The following is a 20,963-nucleotide window of genomic DNA, read 5'->3' on the forward strand; positions in this document are numbered from 1 at the left end:
TTCCTGCCAAAATGGACAATTTCACATTTTCCCACATTATACCCACTATATCTATATGTCTTTGGAGCCTCCTATGTCCATTTCACAACTTTCCTACCTATCTTTGTGTCATCAGCAAATTTGGCAACCATCCCTGCATCCAAGTCATTTAAACAGTTGAGGTCCCAGCACTGACCCCTATGGCACACCACTTGTTACATCCTACCAACCTTAAAAAGACCCACTTTTGCCTACTCTCTGCTTTTAGTTAGCCAGCCATTCTTCTGTCCATGCCAATTTTACCCCCTATACCATAAGCTTTTATTTTCTGCAATAACCTTTGATGTGGCACTTTATCAAATGCCTTTTGGACATCTATGTATAGCACATCTTAGTTCCTCAACTCCAAGAAGTTGGTTGACATGATTTCCCTTATTGACTCTTCCTGAATACCTTGAACTTATCCAAGTGCCCTTCTATAGCTTCTTTAATAATAGCTTCTAACATTTTCCCTATGACAGATGTTAAGCTAACTGGCCTGTAGTTTCTCACTTTGTCTCCCTCCCTTTTTAAATAATAGTTACATTTGCTATCGTCCAATCTAATGGGACTTTCCCTGAACCTAGGGAATTTTGGAAAATTTAAATCAATACATCAACTCTCTCACAAGCCACTTCTTTAAAGACCCTAGGATGAAGTCCATCAGGACCCAGGCACTTGTAAGCCCGCAGCTCCAACAGTTTACTCAGTACCACTTCTCTGGTGATTGTAGTTTTTCAGAGTTCCTCCATTCCTTCATTTCCTGATGTATAGCTGCATCTGGAATGTTACTTGTATCCTCTATAGCAAAGACTAATCCAAAATACTTATTCAATTCATCTGCAATCTTCTTGTTTTTCATTATCAATTCTCCAGACTCACTTACTATAGGACCAGCACTCACTTTGTTAACTCGTTTCTTTTTAAAATATTTATAGAAACACATACGATCTGTTTTTATATTTCTGGCTAGCTTTCTCTCATACTCATAATTTTCCCCTTATTATTTAGTCACCCTTTGCAATTCCTTAGGTTTTGACCAATCTTCTGGCCTTCCACATACCTTGGCACAATTATATACTTTTTCGTTAAGTTCAATACTATCTTTAACCTTGCTTGTTAACCATTGATGGTGTGTCCGTCCTTTGGACTTTTCCTTACTCAGAATGCATCTATTCTGTGTATTCTGAGATATACCTTTAAATGTTTGCCACTGCATCACTTTTGACTTAATTTGCCATTTCACTTTAGCCAGCTCTGCTTTCAAGCCCCCATAATTGGCCTTATTTAAGTTTAAAAACATAGTTTTGGATCCACTCCTCTCTCCCTCAAACTGAATGTAATATTCAATCATATTATGGTAGCTGCTACCTAGGGGGGCCTTCACTATGGGTTCATTGTTCTCATCTCGTTGCATAATACCAGGTCTAGTATAGCCTGCTTTCTGGTTGGCTCCAGAACATGCTGTTCTAAAAAAACTATCCTGGAAACATCCTATGACTGCCTCATCTAGGCTACCTTTGCCCTTTCCAGTCTGTGTAGATTAAAATCTCCCATGATTATTGACGTGCCTTTCTGTCAAGCTCCCATTATTTCTTCCTTTATGCTCCATCCTACCATGTGGTTACTATTACGGGGCTTATACATGGCTCCCACAAGTGATTTCTTGCCTTTACCATTTCTCATCTCTACCCAAACCGTTTCCACATCCTGGTTTCCTGAATTTAGGTCATCCCTCTCTATTGTGCTAATACCATTATTAACTAACAGAGCCACCCCTCCACCTTTTTCTCGCTTCCTGTCCTTCCTAAATGTCCTATACTCTTTTAATATTCAGGTCCCAATCCATGCCCTCCTGTGGCCATGTCTCTGTAATGGCTATCAAATCCTACTTATTTATTTCAACGTGCGCTCTCAGTTCATCTGTTTTGGTTTGAATGCTTTGTGCATTCAGTTACAGAGCCTTTAGTTTTAGCCTTTTATTCTTGTTGTAACCTCTAGTCTCATCTGTTGATTTACTGTTAGGTTTGTACTCTTTATCCCTTCCTGTCATGGTCTGTTTTTCATTCCCTGTGATAATATCTTTCTCTTCTGCCTTGTCTCTACGCTTTGGTTTACCACATCTTCCCAGATTTGTACCCCTGTCCCCTCTATTTAGTTTAAAACCCCCTCTGCTTCCCTAGTTATGCCGCTCGAAAGAACACTGTTCCCAGCATGGTTCAGGTGTAGACCACCCCAACGGCACAGATCCCACTTTCCCCAGTATTGGTGCCCGTGCCCCATGAACCGGAACGTACTTCTCCCACACCAGGCTTTGAGCCACACATTCATCTCCATAATCTGATTTGTCCAATGCCGATTTGCACATGGCTCAGGTAATAATCCAGAGATTATGACCTTTCTAGGTTCTGCTTCTAAATTTGGTGCTAAGCTCTTCATACTGATTGCAGAATCTCCTCCTATGTCATTGTCCTCCCCCTCCCACTGCAATTTTCTCTCCAGTCCCAAGCAGATGTCCCGAACCCTGGCACTAGGAAGGCAATAAAGCCACCTGGTATTGCGCTTTTTTGTTGCAGAGAACAGTGTCAATCCCTTCTACTACCACATTCCTTGCAGTTCCACCCACTTGAATGGCTTCCTGCACCATGGTGGCATGGCCAGTTAGCTCATCCACCCTGCGGCCTCCCACTCATCCAAACGAGGTGAAAAAACCCCAAACCTGTTGGACAGTTGGGCTGCGGCTCCTGCTATCCTATGCTCTGGGTCCCCTTACTTGCTTCACTTGCAGTCACACCCTCCTGTCCTTGGCCACTGACCAACTCTGTCTTAAGGGGTGTGACATCTCTTGGAAAAAAGATAACTTTCCCCCTCCCTGATATGCCACATTATCAGCAGCTCGCCCTCCAGCTCAGTAACTCGGAGCTGAAGTTCCTACAGCCACAAACACCTAACTGCAGATGTATTTGCCCTGGATCATACCTGTGTCCAGAAGCTCCTACAACCTGCAATCGCAGCACATCACCTGCCCTGCCCTCTCCAATGTGTTAATTAATAATTGCTAATTAATTACTTATAACTAATAAAGTCTGCACCAGCCAATAGATTTGGCACTGCCAGTAAACTTCACGGTACTGATAAAACAATACAGTACTCACAATACTGATAAAGCTAATAATATCAGTTACTGGTTTACCCGCTGCTCCTGCTGTACCAAATTGGAAATCAAATACTGGAGGCTGAAAAAGACCGAAGAACAAAAGCACCCACCTCCCCATCCTTCAGCAAACTCCCCACTTGCTACACTTTACTTCTTGCAGTAAATCTTATCTAGAGCACCTCTTACCCCCCCTGTGCATTGACTTCCCAAATATACTCACTTGGTCTTTGTATCACTCAGTTTGAAGTCTCTCTTCCTGACTCTGTGCTTTAAAAGTCCCTTTTTTATATAGCGCTGTGACGAGTCACTCTCTAACTTAGCTTCCTGCTTCGGTAATCAGCACCTATTCAGGCAAGGGCTTTCAGGTGATTGACAGTTAACTGCCTGTAAGGTAGTTGCCTGTTTAACAAGACTATTTAACTTGAGGGTTGCTAGTGGGGTTACCAGTACCAGAAACTCAACTATAGCAATCACAAAGTAACAAAGGATATGGCTACAGCAGGTGTCTGAAAGCGAAAGTAAGAAAGCCAGAACATGCAAACAAAAGACGAGCAGAAAATGTCACATCTGTCCTTTTACCTCCTCTCTCCTCACCGTCCAAAGCCCCAAACACTCCTTCCAGGTGAAGCAGCGACTTGTGTGTACTGTTACCAATTTAATTTACTGTATTCGCTGCTCAAGTTGCGGCCTTCTCGACATTTGGGAGGCCGATTGCAGATTGAGTGCCTGCTTTGCCGAACTCCTTCATTCAGTCCACACCGGAGTGATGCAGTAGAATGTTTAAGTTGGAGTTTGGCGACAGAGGGTCTTTTAAGGGTAAGTTTCTATCTAAAGTCTAATCTTTAATTATCAACCAACTAAAAGTTGCACTTTGGGTTGGACGAAGGTGAGTTTTAGTCCAGCTTTCAAACAGGCTCCGCCTGCAGCTGCAGCTGGTTAATTAGTTAACTGGCTTTAACAGGTTTTCAAAAGCTAGATTCAGACAGCATAAAAGCAAGCCATCTACAGTGCTGCTTTTGTCTGCACCGGAGTGCTGCTTTGGACTGCAGTAAAGTGCTTGAGTTGGAGTTTAGTGAGAGAAGCAGTTTGGTGAAGAGGGAAGGAGGGATCGTTTCATTTTCTACCTTTCCTCAGAAGAGCGGCGGCCTTGGTAAGTAGGATCGGGTGAGTATTCCTTCTTTCCTTAATATTCTCTAACCTAGATGTAAAAGTAAAGGGAGTAATTTTTAAGGGTAAGTCATGGCAGGGCAGCTCGGCCAAGCAGAATGTCCTCTGTGATGTGGAAGTCAGGGACCCTTCCAGTGTCCAGAGCAACCATGTGTGCAGGATGTGTCTACAGCGGCAGCTACTCAAAATCAGTGTTTCAGAGCTGGAGCTGCAGCTAGAGTCACTGTAGAGTGTCTGCAAGTATGAGATCTTTGTGGATTGTATGTACAGTGAGTTGATTACACTGCAGGTAAAGAGTGCACAAGCAGGAAGGGAATGGGTGACCGCCAGACTGAGTAAAAGCACTAGGTATGTAGTGCAGGAGTCCCCTGGGTCCATCTCCCTTTCTAACAGATTTTCTGTTTTGCATTCTGTTGGGGTAGATGGTTGCTCAGGGGAATGCAACAAGATCCAAGTCTGTGGTGCCACAAGTAGCTCTGTTGCAGGACTGTTTGGGGGGGGGAGAGAAAAGAGTGGGAGAGCAATAGTGATAGGGGATTCTATCATAAGGGTAGCAGATAGACATTTCTGTGGCTGCAGATGTGACACCAGGATGGTATGTTGCCTCCCTGGTGCAAGGGTCAATGATGTCACTGAACAACAGGACATTCTGAAGGGGGAGGGTGAACAGCCAAAGGTTGTAGTCCATATCGTTACCAATGATATAGGTAAAAAGAGGATGAGGTCCTGAAAGCAGAATATAGGAAGCTTGCAAACAAATTAAAAAGCAGGACCTTTAAGGTAGTAATCTCAGGATTACTCCAAGTGCCATGTGCTAGCAAGATCAGGAATAGGCAAATAGACCAGATGAATGCTCTCCTGAAAATATAATAATTTTCATAATATTGTAATTTATTGTAACGGTAGGTTAATAGTGAGGTTTGGATTGGTTTCTCTGTGTGTAGTTGTTTGTTTGGGTTTTAATTGAATTACAAACAGCTGGTCTGGATGCTTTGAGGTATCAGAAGGGAAACTAGGTTTGAAATGCTAAGTAGGTAAACATGGCTGAAGTTTTAGAATGAAGTGTGAAGAACATTTGCATTTTTAGATAAACCAGTGTCGTGAATTTCAAAGAGATAAGGTGTCACACCTTGCCGACAGGGGCTAAGCCATACAGTGGTGTTTATTTTTCTCAAAGGTTACTGATATGAGTACAATGAAAGATTTATATTATGGAAAAAGTAAAGTTGCAAAGACATATTGGAACAATGGGATTTACATTAAAAATGGGAAACATGTATAAAGGAGATGAGATGTGTAAGGAAGAAGGCACCCTTAGATCCAACAAGGGTCAAAAGCCTCCAGCCTCTATGTACCAAGCTGCTGTCTCCAAGCACCAAAGTTAAGATAATTCATTTTTATTATCACTGTACAGGGCAAAAACAGAATTACCTGGAAAAACTCAGGTCTGGCAGCATCGGCGGAGAAGTTTTGTCTGCGTCTCTTGAAATCTATGTTGTTTTACTGTTGTCACTAACGGAGGTGTAATTGAGAGTTAGATTAATTAGGAGAGCTAGGAGTTATAATTTGTAGACCTATGTATGTGCTTTAAATCATTTCTTTTACTAATAAATGTTTAATTTTGTTTCGTAAAAAACCTATAAGACTAGGTGGACTTATTACTGAACTCAAGGCACGCATCTCAAAATAAAAATGCAGATTGCAATAACAGTTGAGGCAGCTGATTCAGGTTTCCCTCTGGGATTTGAGCAGCTCAGCATTTACCATCCGCTGTGCCATAACAATGTATGGCTGGAGAGATGGTGTAGGAGGGAAGGATTTAGATTCCTGAGGCATTGGGACCGATTCTGGGGAAGATGGGACCTGTGCAAGCTGGACAGATTGCACCCCAGCAGGACCAAAATCCTCACAGGGGAAGTGCAGCTAGTTTTGCTAAATGAACGGGGAGGCTTAAACTAGATTGGCAGGGGGATTAGAACCTGAGTCGGGAGACACAAAAAGAAACAAAGATAGGAATGAAAGGCAGGAAAGTAGAAAGCAAAAGTGGAAGGCAGAGGGAGCAAGGGCTGGCAGCAAATAGGGCTACAAAAAAAATGTTTAAACATGTTAAGACAAGCCTAAAGGCGCTGTATTTGAATGCACGGAGCACTTGCAATAACTTAGATGAATTAACATAGCAAATAGATGTAAATGAGTATGTTATGATTGCAATTAGGAAAATATGGTTGCAGAGTAACCAAGGCTGGGAACTGAATATCCAAGGGTACTCGATATTTAGGAAGGGAAGACATAAATGAAAAGGAGGGACGTGGTGTTGTTCGTTAGTTAAGGATGAAATCAGTGCAATAGTGAGAGAGGATATTGGCTTAGAAAATCTAGATGTAGAATCAGTCTGGGTGGAACTGAGAAGCAACAAGGGGTGGAAAACAGTAGTGATAAGGTAAGTGGTGGTTTTAAACAGGAAATTAGAGATGCATGTAATCATGGGTGGGTGACTTTAATTTCTAGACTGGGCAAATCAAATTAGCAATAATATTGTGGCGGATGAATTCCCGGAGTGTGTACAAGATGGTATTTTAGACCAGTATGTCGAGGAACCGACTAGGGACCAGGCTATCCTAGATTTGGTATTGTGCAATGAGACGGGTTTAATTAATAATCTTGTTGTTTGGGGTCCTGTAAGGAACAGTGACCATAACATGATAGAATTCTTCATTAGGATAGAAAGTGAAGTAGTCCACTATGAAACTAGGGTCCTAAGTCTAAACAGAGGAAAGTATGAAGGCAAGAGGCGTGAGTTGACTAAGATAGATGGGGGAACTCCATTAAAAGGCTATGCAATGATTGATATTTAAGACATAAATGTATGTATTGCAACAGTTATACATTCCTTTCTGGCACAAAAACACAACAGGAAAAGTGGCCCAAACATGGCTAACAAAAGAAATTAAGGAAAACATTAGATCCGAAGAGGATTCGTATAATGTTGCTAGAAAATGTAGCAAGCCTGAGGATTGGGAGCAGAATAGAATTCAGCAAAGGAGGACCAAGAGCTAGATTAAGAAGGGAAAAGTAGACAGAGTAAGCTTGCAAGGAACATAAAAGCAGATGATAAAAGCTTTTTCTTTTTACGTACTTATAGAAGATTAGGGAAGACAAATGTAGGCCCCTTACAGTCAGAAATGGGAGAATTTGTAATAGAGAACAAGGAAATGGCAGAGCAATTAAACAACCACCCTGGTTCTGTCTTCTCTGAAGAATACACAAATAACTTCCCAGACGTACTATGGAACCAAGGGTCTAGTGAGAAGGAGGAATTGAAGGAAATTAGTATTACTAAAAAAAAGTGTGCTGGAGAAATTAATGGGACTGAAATTTGATAAATCCCCAGGGTCTAATAAACTGCACCCAGGGTACTAAAGGAGGTGGCCATCAAAATTGTGGATGCGTTGATTGTCATCTTCCAAAATTCTGCAGATTCTGAGATAGTCCTGGTAGATTGGAGGGTGGCAAATGTAACCCTACTATTTAAAAAAGGAGGGAGAAAACAGCGATTTACAGACTGGCTAGCCTAACATCAGTAGTAGGGAAAACGGAATCTATTATAAAGGATGTGATAACAGGACTCTTAGAAAATGTCAGTGGGATTAGACAAAGTCAAGGGAAATCACGTTTGACAAACCTACTGGAGTTTTTTGAGGACATAACTAGTAGAATAAATGAGGGAGAACCAGGAGATGTGGTGTATTTAGATTTTCGGAAAGCTTTTGATAAAATCCCACATAAGAGGTTAGTGTGCAAAATCAAAGCACATGGGATTGGAGGTAATATGTTGGCAAGGATTGAGAATTGGTTAGCAGACAGGAAACAAATTAGTAATGAATGGGCCTTTTTTGGAATGGCAGGCATTAACTAGTGGGGTACCGCAGGGATCATTGCTTGGGCCCCAGCTATTCACAATATATATCAATGATTTGGATGAGGAACCAAATGTAATATTTCCAAGCTTGCTGATGACACAAAATTTGGTGGGTATGCGGGTGGTGAGGAGGGTGTTAAGAGGTTTCAAGGCAATTCAGACAGGTTGAGTGGGCAAGTACATGGCAGAGGCAGTGTAATATGGATAAGTGTGAAGTTATCGATTTAGGTAGGAAAATCAGAATGGCAGAGATTTTTTTAAATGATGACATTGGGGAACGTACAATGGGACCTGGGTGCCCTTGTACATCAATCACTGAAAGCAAGCATGCTAGTACAGCAAGCAGTTAAGAAGGCAAATGATATGTTGCCCTTCATTGCCAGAGGATTTGAGTACAGAAGCAATGTCCAGCTGTACAGGGTCTTGGTGAGACCACACCTGGAGTATTGCGTGCCTTTTGGTTTCCTTGCCCAAGAAAGGACGTACTTGCCATGGAGGGTGTGCAGCGAAGGTTCACCAGACTGATTCCTGGGATGGCCGGATTGTCGAATGAGGAGAGATTGGGATGACCAGGTGTGTTTCACTGGAGCTTAGAAGAATGAGAGGGGATCTCAATGAAATTTATAAAATTCTGACAGGGCTGGACAGACTGGATGCAGGGATAATATTTCCTCTGGCTGGGCTGTCTAGAACAAGGGGTCACAGTCTCAGAATACGGGGTAGGTCATTTAGGACTGAGATGAGGAGAAACTTCTTCACTCAAAGGGTGGTGAACCTGTGGAATTCTCTACCACAGAAGACCGGAAGCCAAGTCACTAAAAATAATTAAGGAGGAAATGGATAGATTTCTAGACTTTAAAGGCGTCAAGGGGTATGGGGAGAGAGCAGGAGCATGACATTGAGGCAGAGGATCAGCGATGGTCCTATTGAATGATGGAGCAGGCCCAGAGGACCGAATGACCGACTCCTATTTCCTCTGTTTCTATACAAGCATTATTTGTACTTCTGTGGCCTGTTACTTTACTTCTTCACCTTACACATGCTGACATCTCTGTCCTTGGCCTGCTGAGCTGTTTCAGTGAAGCTCAATATGTACTTGAGGAACAACACCTCATCCAATTTGGCACTTTACAGCCTTCTGGACTCAACATTGAGTTCAACAATTTCAGACCCTAAACTGTGTCCCCTATTTTATTCCCTTTTCTATTCATGTTTCTGTTTTTCTCTTTTTGTTTTGACAGTAGCACACCTGTGGTAGGCACATCTTTTGTCCTATTTTTATTTTCCTAACAGCATTTTTTCTCCAGTTTAAAATAGATTAAGCTAAGGGAAGATAAGGGTTTTAGTTTTTATTTAAAGTACATAAATAGTTTTTTTGACTGCATTTAACTTAAAGTAAGGGTTTTCTTTCAACTAGAGGCATGGCAGGGCAGCTCAGTCTCGTGTTATGTACTGCCTGCAACATGTGGGAAGTCCTGGATGCTCCTTGCGCTCTGATCGACCACGTGTACAGGAAGTGCCACAGCTGCAACTACTTGAGCTCCGAGTTTCAGAGCTTGAGCGGCAGCTGGAGGCACTGAGGGGCATCCGCGAGGCTGAGTGTTTCATGGATAGCACATTTTGGACGTGGTCACCCCACAGCTTACGGAAGGGCAGACAGAGAGGGAATGGATGACCAGTCAGAAGAAAGGTGTCAGGCAGGTAGTCAGGAAATCCCCAGGTTGCATCTCGCTTGAGAACCGTTTCTGTGTTGGAAAATGGTGAGAGTGACGGTTCCTCTGGGGAGTGTAGCCACGCTCATGGCATTGAGTGGCCCAGCAGCACGGTGGGGGGGGGAGGAAAAAGAGGGGAAGAGCAATAATGGTAGGAGACTCGATAGTAAGGGGAACAGACAGGCATTTCTGCAGCCGTAGATGTGACTCCAGGATGGTATGTTGCCTCCCTGGTGCCAGGGTCAAGGATGTCACTGAATGGCTGCAGGGCATTCTAAAGGGGGAGGGCAAACAGGTAGCGATCGTGCTACATATTGGTACCAATGACATAGGTAGAATGAGGGATGAGGTCCTGCAAGCAGAATTTAGGCAGCTAGATTAAAAAACAGGACCTCAAAAGTAGTAATCTCTGGATTACTTCCGGTGCCAGGCGCTAGTGAGTATAGAAATAGGAGGTTAGTCCAGATGAATGCGGGGCTGGAGAGATGGTGCAGGAGGGAGGGCTTTAGATTTCTGGGACATTGGGACCATTTCTGGGGGCGGTGGGACCTGTACAAGGTGGACAGGTTGCACCTGAACTGGAATGGGACCAATATCCTTGCAGGGAGGTTTGCTAGTGTTGTTGGGGAGGGTCGAAACTAACTTGGCAGAGGGATGGAATCCTGTGAGGAGGTTCAACAGGGGGAGATACACAGCCAAATTAGAAGAGAGCCCAAGTGAATCTGGAAGACATAGAAATTATAGGCCAGTTAAGGCACAAGGGAGTTTAGCAAGGTTGGATGGTATTTATTTTAATTCAAGGAGTCTGACGAATAAGGCAGATGGATTGAGGGCACAAATTAACACATGGAAATATATCATTGCTGTCACAGAGACATGGTTGAGAGAGAGGCAGGATATAGGGTCTTCAGGTGAGACAGGGAAGGAGATAAAAGAGGAGGGTTGTCGCAGTATTGATCAGGAATCAATTGCAGCAGTAAGGAGGGATGACATCTTCGAAGGCTTCTCAAATGAAGCCATATGGGTAGAACTTGAAAAACAAAAAAGGAGCAATCACATTGCTGGGAGTGTACTGTCGGCTCCCAAACAGTCAGAAATAGAAGAGCAGATATGTAGGCAAATTTGAGAGAAATGTAAAAATAATAGGGTAGTAATAGTGGGGGACTTTAACTTCCTCAACATTAACTGGGTTAGTCATAGTGTGATAGGTTTAGAGAGAGCGCAATTCTTAGTGTATCCAGGAGAGCTTTTTAAGCCAGTTTGTAGAAGGCCCTACAAGAGAGGGGCAGTCCTGGACTTAATTTTAGGGAATGAAGCCAGGCAAGTGGTAGAGGTATCAGTGGGGGAGCATTTTGCAGGTTGTGATCATAACAACCTTGAATCTAACGGAGTTATGGAAAAGGACAAAGATGGGCCAGAAACAGAGTCTTAAATTGGGGGAAGGTCAATTTTAATAAGGTCAGATATGATTTGGCCAGAGTGGACTGCGAGCAGCTACTTTTAGGTAAATCTGTGTCAGAGCTGTCGGACTCATTCAAGAAGGAAATAGGGAGAGTTCAGGGCCAACATATTCCAGTAAAGGGTGGGACCAACATATCCAGGGAACCCTGGATGTCGAGGGATATACAGGATTGGATAAAGAGAAAAAGGGAGGCACATGGCAGATACTGAGGGCTCAAAACATTGGAAGCCCAAGTGGAGTATAGAATGTGTAGGGGTGACTTAAAAAGGAAATTAGGAGAGCACAAAGGGGGCATGATAAAACATTGTCAGGTAAAATAAAGGAAAATCCAAAGTTATTTTACAAATACATTAAGAGTAAGAGGATAACTAGGGAAAGAGTAGGGCCCATCAAGAACCATAGTGCTAATTTGTGTGCGGAGCCGGAAGACGTAGGTAGGGTTCTACCTGTGTTCACAAGTGAGAGGGACGACGTGGGCATGGAAATCAGGCAGAAGGACTGTGATATAATTAAAGAAATTAGCATAGAAAGGGAGGAGGTTCCAAGCGGTCTGGCAGACTTAGAAGTAGATAAATCTCCAGGCCCGGATGAAATGTATCCCAGGCTGTTGAATGAGGCAAGGGAGGAGATAGCAGGGGCACTGGCAATAATTTTCAATACCCCTCTGGCCACAGGAGAGGTGCCAGAGGACTGGAGGACAGTCAATGTGGCACCGTTATTCAAGAAGGGAGGAAGGGATAAACCAGGAACTACAGGCCAGTCAGTCTAACCTCAATGGTGGGGAAACTATTGGAAGCAATTCTGAGGGACAGAATTAATCTACACAGGGAGAGGCAGGAATTAATCAAGGACAATCAGCATGGTTTTGTTAAGGGGAGGTCATGTCTGACCAATTTGATTAAATTTTTTGAGGAGGTGACCAGGTGTGTAGATGAGGGCAATGCATTTGACATAGTCTACTTGGACTTCAGCAAGGCTTTTGATAAGGTCCCATATGGGAGACTGATAATGAAGGAACCCATGGATCCAAAGCAATTTGGCAAATTGGATCCAGAATTGGCTGAGTGGCAGGAAGCAGAGGGTGATGGTCGAGGGGTGTTTTTGTGACTGGATGCCTGTGTCCATTGGGGTTCAACAGGGATTGGTGTTGGGTGCCTTGCTGTTTGTGGTACATATAAATGATTTAGACTTGAATGTAGGAGGGTTGATCAATAAGTTCACGGATGACGCGAAAATTGGTGGGATGGTAAATAGTGAGGAGGATAGCCTTAGATTACAGGAGGATATAGTTAGGCTGGTCAGATGGGCTGATCAGTGGCAAATGGAATTTAATCCGGATAAGTGTGAGATGAAGCACTTAGGCAGGACAAACAAGGCATGGGGATACACGATGAATGGTAGGACCCTGGGAAGTACCGAGGATCAGAGGGACCTTGGTCTGCATGTCCACTAGTCCCTTAAGGTAACAGGAGAGGTAGGTAAAGTAGTTAGAGGGCATATAGGATACTTGCCTTTATTAGCCGAGGCATAGAATATAAGAGCAGCGAGGTTATGCTGGAACTGTATAAAGTGCTGGTTAGGCCACAGCTAGAGTATTGCATGCAGTTCTGGAATCCGCATTATAGGAAGGATGTGATTGCACTAGAGAAAGTGCAGAGGAGATTTACCAGGATGTTGCCTGGGCTGGAGAGTTCTGGTTATGAGGAGAGTTTGGATAGACTGGGTTTATTTTCCCTGGAGCAGAGGAGATTGAGGGGGGACATGATTGAGGTGGGTAAAATTATGAGGGGCATAGATAGGATAAACAGGAAAGAACTTTTCCCCTTGGTGGAGGGATCAATAACCAGGGGGCATAGATTTAAGGTAAGGGGCAGGAGGTTTAGAGGGGATGTGAGGAAGAATTTTTTCACCCAGAAGGTGGTGGGAATCTGGAACTCATTGCTTGAAAGGGTGGTAGAGGCAGAAACCCTCATAACATTTAAGAAGTATTTGGATGTGCACTTGCGATGCCATGGCATACAAGGCTATGGGCCTAGTGCTGGAAAATGGGATTAGAATAGTTAAGTACTTGTTTGACCAGTGCAGACTCGATGGGCCGAAGGGCCTTTCTATGTGCTGTAGACCTGTATGACTCTGACGTTGTGGGAATACCTTGACATACACTGCAGTGGTTCAAGAAGTTTACTACCACCTTTCTTTGGATAATATATGTTGGCAGTGTCAGAAATGCCCATAATCTGCAAATGAATAATATAAAAAAAGTAACCTAATGTAAGTACTTTTAAGGTGGTTAGACCAAGATTGTTCAGTTTAGCTTCTACCTGGCTGTTAAAAGGTTAGAGCAACAGCAGTGTTCAACACAGTTCAAGATTGGTACGGAAATGTAATCAATTGCATTGGTTTGAATTAAACTGATGAGAATGGCTGTTCTTTCCATCAGCTTGTTTGTGACTACAGTTTTATGAAAAATCTTACGTTGGGAGCAGTAATTTTATTTATTATAATGTAATTGCATGTACACAGCCTTTCCTGGAGTAAAATATTTCTTATTGTGAAAGTGATTAGATCGAGTAATGCTTGAATTTCGTTCCAACCTGGTTTGAAGACATTTTAGAATATTATTATACTGTCTTGCTAATGCTTTTGAACCTAACATGAATGTAATAATGTTGTTCCAGAGGACGCAGCAGTGGAAAAGGACCACTACAGTCTACTGTAAGTACAAAACTTTACATATCTACATTTTAATGTATTTTTTGCTGGCTGCTAAACATAATTAGCAACTTTTAATGAGATACATGAGTAAAGAAGATTAAATATTTGGTTAAAATTTATGAAGATTGTATCTTCATATAGTAACTTGCACAGCAACGTGTTTGTCATGCTGTACTAGTTCCCTTATAGATAGTAATTGGAATCAACAGTATGGTTTTGCTATGATAAATCAGTCTTCTACGAAGTAAGATTTTTATTGTGGTAGTGTACTTACTTATGTTGTCATGTGCAACGACAAACCTGTCTTCTAAGAACCAGCAGAGGGTGTTGTTCCTGTATGAGTGATATTCTCTTTCCAGTTTAGAAAGCAACCAAGGAATACTTGGAGAAAACTAACATCATATTTTAACAGATTTTTTTTCCCATTGCTTCGCATTTTGTAATTTCAAACATTGAAAGCTTTCAATTAATTTTCATCAGCAAAGCAAATATCAGAAGCTGCATTCTGCTCCTTATCTATTTTGCCTCCTGTTTAGTTCTGGACTTGGCTAAAGACGTGAGTTTAAATAATGTATTGCTAGCATGCTAACTCTGAAGTCCTGACATTTACTTCCAGCTGAAGTTGTTGGGAGAGTATTCAAAAGCTATTATGCTACCTGCTCTTAATTTTTCAATCCTGGTTTGTAGTTATCCCTAACCTCTGCCAAGCCTAGTTGACAAGGTCTGTATGGGTAAACAGCTGTAAACAACTTCACTGCTACCCAGTGCACATGAGTTCAGTGTATTAGTGCCTTTTCTTTGGCAGCAATGTTTGCATGGGTATGTTACTTGAAGTGCTAATGGAAACAATAATTTAGGTGGTATTTGGGGCTCCATAAGAAGTGCTCTCTTTTATTGTACAAAAGGTCTGGGTTTCCCTAAACAGTGCTGTGGGATAAATATAACAAAGTCTATATAATAAATCCCCATCTTGCTGCATTAAGTGCTATTTAGTGCATTTGATGCACTTGTTTATGTACTCACCAGTTTCTTAAGCTGAAAGTCAGTTTTTAATGCAGCACAACCTATATAACCCAAGATTCCCCTTTTTAATAACTTCAGTAGCCTCTTGGGTTTAATATACTGAAATGCCTAAAGTAGTGATGCTGATATGATTAAAGAAGGACATTTTAGGTAGCATGACAATAAGGCAACTACTAGTGAACATTAGAGCAGGTACCATAAGATGGTTACGGGTATTACTATTAGGGCAAGAAAAGGGAAGTAACAGCATCACAGTACAGATAAAAGCAAAATACTGCAGATGCTGGAAATCTAGAACAAAAACAAAAATACCTGGAAAAACCCAGCAAGTCTAACAGCATCTGTGGAGAGGGATACAGTTGACGTTTCGAGTCCGAATGACCCTTCATCAGAAACATCAACTGTATCCCTCTCCACAGATGCTGTCAGACCTGCTGAGTTTTTCCAGGTATTTTTGTTTTTGTTCAGCATCACAGTACAAGTTGTTTTGTAGAAAATGTAAGCAATCGAATTGTCGCCTATAAAATTAACATAAGTATGATATGTGTATTGCTGGGGCTGATGTGCCTTTGCCAAAGAAAACATTTCAAAGGCACATGTTTCAGGTTCACCTAGAAATTGAGCATGTAATTAAGCACAAGTACTCCAGACAAAAAGATGAAAAGGATTGAGGTTGTGTAGGATTGTGGAAGTGTTCGAACAAATAGACAGTTAACATGTTTCTGTTGGTGGCGGTGGTGGATGAGTCCAACATTTATGGGCACAAATATGATACCAAATCCAATGGTAAATTCAGAAGAAACTTCTTCACCTTAGTGGTTCGAATGTGGAACTCACCACCACAAAGAATTGTGACAACAAATAGCATAGATGCATTTGAGGAGAAGCTAGATTAGCACATGGGGGAGAAAGGAATAGAAGGTTATCCATATAGGGTTAGATGAGTTGAGAGGAGGCTTATGTGAAACATAAACACTGGTACAGGCCAGTTGGGCTGAATGGCCTGTTTCTATGTTGTTCCGCCTGTTTCTATGTTGTTCCCTCTATGTAAGATACAAAAATGGCTATGCAGTGAGCAAAAGCATAGCATACCTGCAGAATGGAAAATATTTGAGTTCAAGGTGAGACAAGAATGGAACTCTGTTTCATGAGGCGCAATGGTGTTGCCGTACAGTATTGTACAGCAATCAGCTGGTGTTTTTTGGATGACTGCAAAAGAAAGCTTGTACAGAATCAGCAGTACATCACAATGCTGCATAAACAATATGATTACATGTGGGGTCAAATGGGAAATGCAAACAAAACTCTGTAGAAATGGAGCTTTAGAATAGCCAGTGTTGAAGCTATTTACTCCATGGGAAAAAAACCACTACTATTTCTGATATGGAAGGAAGGGCATACCTGGGGATAAAATTGCAGCGGGCATGTATGGTCAAAGGAAAAAGTTGTAGGAGTGTATTTAATATCGGACTAGATAAGAGCTGCTTTGAATTGAAGGTTGGGTGCAGTGCTATGTAAATTTTCTCTCGATGGATGCTTTGTCAACATTTAATGTGGCTGTTAGACTCATTTGTCAATGAAAACTGACAATTTAGTCAAAATGGTGGGGGAGACGATCAGCTAATTTCAAATCATGAAGGTGGTTGTAAACATATTTTCAAGGATGTGTTGAAAAGTTAGTACAATAATAGATCATCTGGCAATTATAAAATTACACCAAGTTGTCAGTAGGAACCTAAATTAAGCCCATGCAGCAGATCAAAGCAGACTCATTATTTGGGGACTTAAAAATATACCAAATACTGGTTAGAAGTGAGGGTGGTCTGATGGAAGATCTTTCTAGCACCCAATAGTGAACATTTGATGACTAATAAGCTTTGGTTTTGTGGTAAGAAAGTACCACTAAATCGGGAAATTAATCAATATTTTTTACTCAAAAGTTTCACTTGGGAATGTGGTGCCGAGTTTGAGGTGCTACAGAGATAGAGGTGCTGCATTTTAAGTTTTGCTAACCTTCATGGGGCATATTCATTATATTGTTTTCAGTTTAGGTTTTATTGAAATGGCATTAGCTTGGGGAAAGTTATCCAGACACTATAGTAAAGAATTTCACCTGGTTCCCATTATAGTGTCATAGTATTTAAATCTCTTCTTAAATACAGTAAAATATATGGCCCAATCTTTGAAGAAATGAATCATATTTCCTAAGCTGTGTAATTAAAAGCTTATGTAAGTAAATGGCAAGTATGAAGTGAAGCTTGTGAATTTATCCAGTATTCAGTAAACTTTTGAGGGCTGCAATGAAAACAGCTTGATCTTCATTGAGATCATAGTTCATTGCATGCACAACACTGCATTAGCTTTGGAGTTACATACATGATTTAAAAGACCAGATAGGGGGAAAAAAATATCCACAGTTTAAGCAGAAGGGATATGCCTTATTTGAAGTGGGTAATGACTGGGTGTACTTCTTTCTGTGCTTGATTTTCCTATCAAAGTAATGCTGATGGTATACTTTGGCAGTTTACGGCAAGCCCTCTAAGCCTTGATCTTCCATATGGTTTGATACTAATAATGAATATGTGGAATACAATTTGGGGCATTTTTAGCATGTTTAATTTCAAGTATGAGAGAAAATGAAAGCATATGAAATAGAGAAATCTTTAGGATTGCATTAAGTTGGGCACCAAAAGCTGATGAACTGGCAGGTTGTGGGTGGAAGAAGGAGAAAAATGGGAATTTAACCGTACAGGTTGAGGCCATAATGTGTGAATTGTTGAAGAAAGACATTTTTCAAAAAGATGTTCTGCCTATCTTACAAATGAGTAATATGGCATATGAATTTCAGTGCCAGTGTGATACTAGGTATCTAGGCCATACATCCCAAAGACTGGCGGATTATATCAAACAAAAATACCCTTCCACTGTTTGCAACAGACAAGGTCAGATCATACCCAAGGAGCCTATGCTTGCAAAATTCAAAACAGTGTCCAATTACTAGGTGTGATTCTGCAATTGGACAACATTTGCTAAATAATCCTCTGTGTGTTAAGAATTGCACTGTCAATCAATTTTAAGATTGTTGGGTTCACAGTGTGGCGCACATTTGCATATACTGGAAGCTACATATATTAATACACAGAGCCCTGTTCTTTGCAAACAAAGAACTTGTGCACACTTTGTGCCTGTTTCAGCTAAACAAAATAAGTGACAGCCATTCTCTGGTTTATTCCTCAGGGCAGTCCTTTGACCAATCAAAGGCAGGCTGTCTGGTTTAAATTTTAAATAATGCTTGGCAGTTAACTGTCAGTCACCAGTCAGGGTCCACTTGTCAACCAATCAGCACACTCTTCTCGTACAATATAAATTGTTGTTCCCTTTGCATTTGGAATTCTTGCAAACTGTCCTGATGAGTGCAAGATGATAAAGCTTTGACAAAAAAGTCTTTTTTTCAGCAACATTCAAGCTCTGTGCTACCAAATGACAATGTGTGAATTAGAAATTTTGAGAACTGAGAAAGTTAAACAAGTTGACTAGGGAGAAGCACAACAAATTCAAACTTCATTGGGATATGGATTTATATCCGTTCTGCTTTGTGCTATGGAATTCTTGATCTTAACTAGGTTGCGTGATTCTTAAGCTGTTGTTGCGTGACTCCAGTGTTTGCTAAAATAGTCTACCTTTGAAATATTTTTGACAGCTTTTTAAAATCATAGTTATTGGAATTACTTAATTTTGCTCTTGGCGCAACCTTTGTGAAGAAAAAATAAAGGAAGTTGGAATCACTTGGGCTGATTAGCAGTAGCAATCTGTGCCCCACCTGTGATGATGTGATTTTGGTGTACTTTGCAGTTTGTCGCTGCCAGGTGCTATCTGTGTATATACTGGCCTCCCTAGAGAGTTGGAAATGGATTGGCGTTAATTGAGTTTAGCTGGGTGAACAGTGTTGTCTTCTGGCTCATGTTACAGTAGGTTTAACTAGTGTTTAACTAGTAAGTATGAATATGGATTTATTCTAAAATGAAGTACAGAGAATGAAATCAAGATTGGCAGAATTATGACTATTTTGACTACGTGGTGGTTTTCGGCAGTGGAACTATAGGATATTACATTAGGATCTGCATTCAGCACTATTATTGATGGTCAGTCTAATAGTTTTTTTCATGGAAGGGATCAGCTAATTCCAAAGAAGCAACAGGAAAAAATAGAGCCATTTCTGAAGTAGCATGGACCAATGGAAGTGATTGAAACTGCAGAGGCTGATTTGTTGAGAGTCATTATCAACCACAAGTTAAGTTTGTGAAGTATGTGCTACTGACAGATGAAAACTACAAATATTACTCAATGACCTGTTATAGGGATGGAGTAAGCAAGCCTGTTGAAAGGGGAGGGAGCAAGAGGTGCCCTGCCGTAGAAGGAGTATCTCTGCCTCATCTGATAGTGGCGTTAATTGAGTTTAGCTGGGTGAACAGTGTTGTCTTCTGGCTCATGTTACAGTAGATTTAACTAGTAAGTATGAATATGGATTTATTCTAAAATGAAGTACAGAGAATGAAATCAAGAGTACAGATGCAACACATTTTTATGACGCAACTTAAGCTTTTCAAGTAACACAATTCTGTTTTATTTTCCTTAACTGTTTTCTCCTCTCATCTCTGAAGGTTGTTGACTACTTCTTGGGGTACAGGTGATGGTTACCTTGAGGATCTCCTCCCAAGTTACTATTGTTAATCTGTGAATTTAGACAATGATTGTTGGCAGGTTGTGCGTTTGTATTAGAGCTGAGCTCAACCCAGGCCTCACCTGATGGATGTTTTTGGATAGTGATCAGATGAGGTAGTTAGTTTTTTCTCTCTTCCCTAGCTCAAGGACAGTGAACCTCATTTATCCTTGCCCACTTTTCATCTAACCTGTTACAGGCCTTGATCAAACCTGACATCTTCCTTGCCTGTGTACTTCACTACTGATGTATATTGCTGACTTGGGCAGCCATAATTTGTCTTTGAACCACAAATAATTTTGAAAATTTGAGAGATATCACAATATTCAGTACTACCTTTGTGGGGAGAGAGCTCAATTGTCATACAAAAAGGCAGCCAATCTAATGTATCTATGTGATGCATTTACTAAGGATATATGTGGCTAGTTGAGCCATCAATAAAACTTCCAGCCAGTGGATTGCAATCATGAATCTGTACTTTCATTAAAAACAAGTCAAAATTGCCTGCCTTGAAGCCTTTTCGAACAAAATAATCTTCGAATTTTAGCTAGATTTTGTAAAATCTTTCCAATTTGCCTAAAGTCGTGATGGACCATTGAATTTGTTCAACTCTGATTAAGGGCCATCTGACATTTTCAGGTCTTTGTCTTCTAACTAGGTTGAGCACTTTAAGTCTGTTTGACCTAATTTTTACTATGTTAGATGGCAGTGATATACAACGAATTGTTAGGATGATATAATTTGCTTGATGAATCCTGAACAGAATTTCTAAGTACGTTTATGCACAATCAAAACAAATAATTTACCTTGCCAAATTAGTTTAATGCACTAATTGATAATGTCTTGATTTTTGTTTCTTCCCAGATTCCATACGATGGAATATATGCAAACATGCGTATGGTCCACATTCTTACATCAGTTGTAGTAAGTATACATTTGTGAATAATTTTAAAACTTCATTGTTTTCAATGTAAGTGATCACAAGAAAGCTTCCATAAGTGGAGCTTTCTACATTAATATCATTTATTTACCTTTTCTCTAACTATATATATATATATATATATATATAA

General features: G+C 41.0%; 1 protein-coding gene across 7 annotated transcripts in view; it reads left to right on the forward strand.

Annotated features, from left to right (window-relative positions):
- Window positions 1-20,963, forward strand: part of atxn2 (ataxin 2) — a 122,886-nt gene that overhangs the window by 17,829 nt on the left and 84,094 nt on the right. For all 7 annotated transcript variants that reach the window (XM_041202055.1, XM_041202057.1, XM_041202058.1 and 4 more), the window contains exons 2-3: window positions 14,114-14,150; window positions 20,758-20,817. In XM_041202055.1, the coding sequence (XP_041057989.1) occupies window positions 14,114-14,150; window positions 20,758-20,817 (97 nt within the window). The remainder of the gene's footprint in view (window positions 1-14,113; window positions 14,151-20,757; window positions 20,818-20,963) is intronic.

This window comes from Carcharodon carcharias, chromosome 13 (assembly GCF_017639515.1).
Source record: "Carcharodon carcharias isolate sCarCar2 chromosome 13, sCarCar2.pri, whole genome shotgun sequence".
Taxonomy (NCBI): Eukaryota; Metazoa; Chordata; class Chondrichthyes; order Lamniformes; family Lamnidae; genus Carcharodon; species Carcharodon carcharias.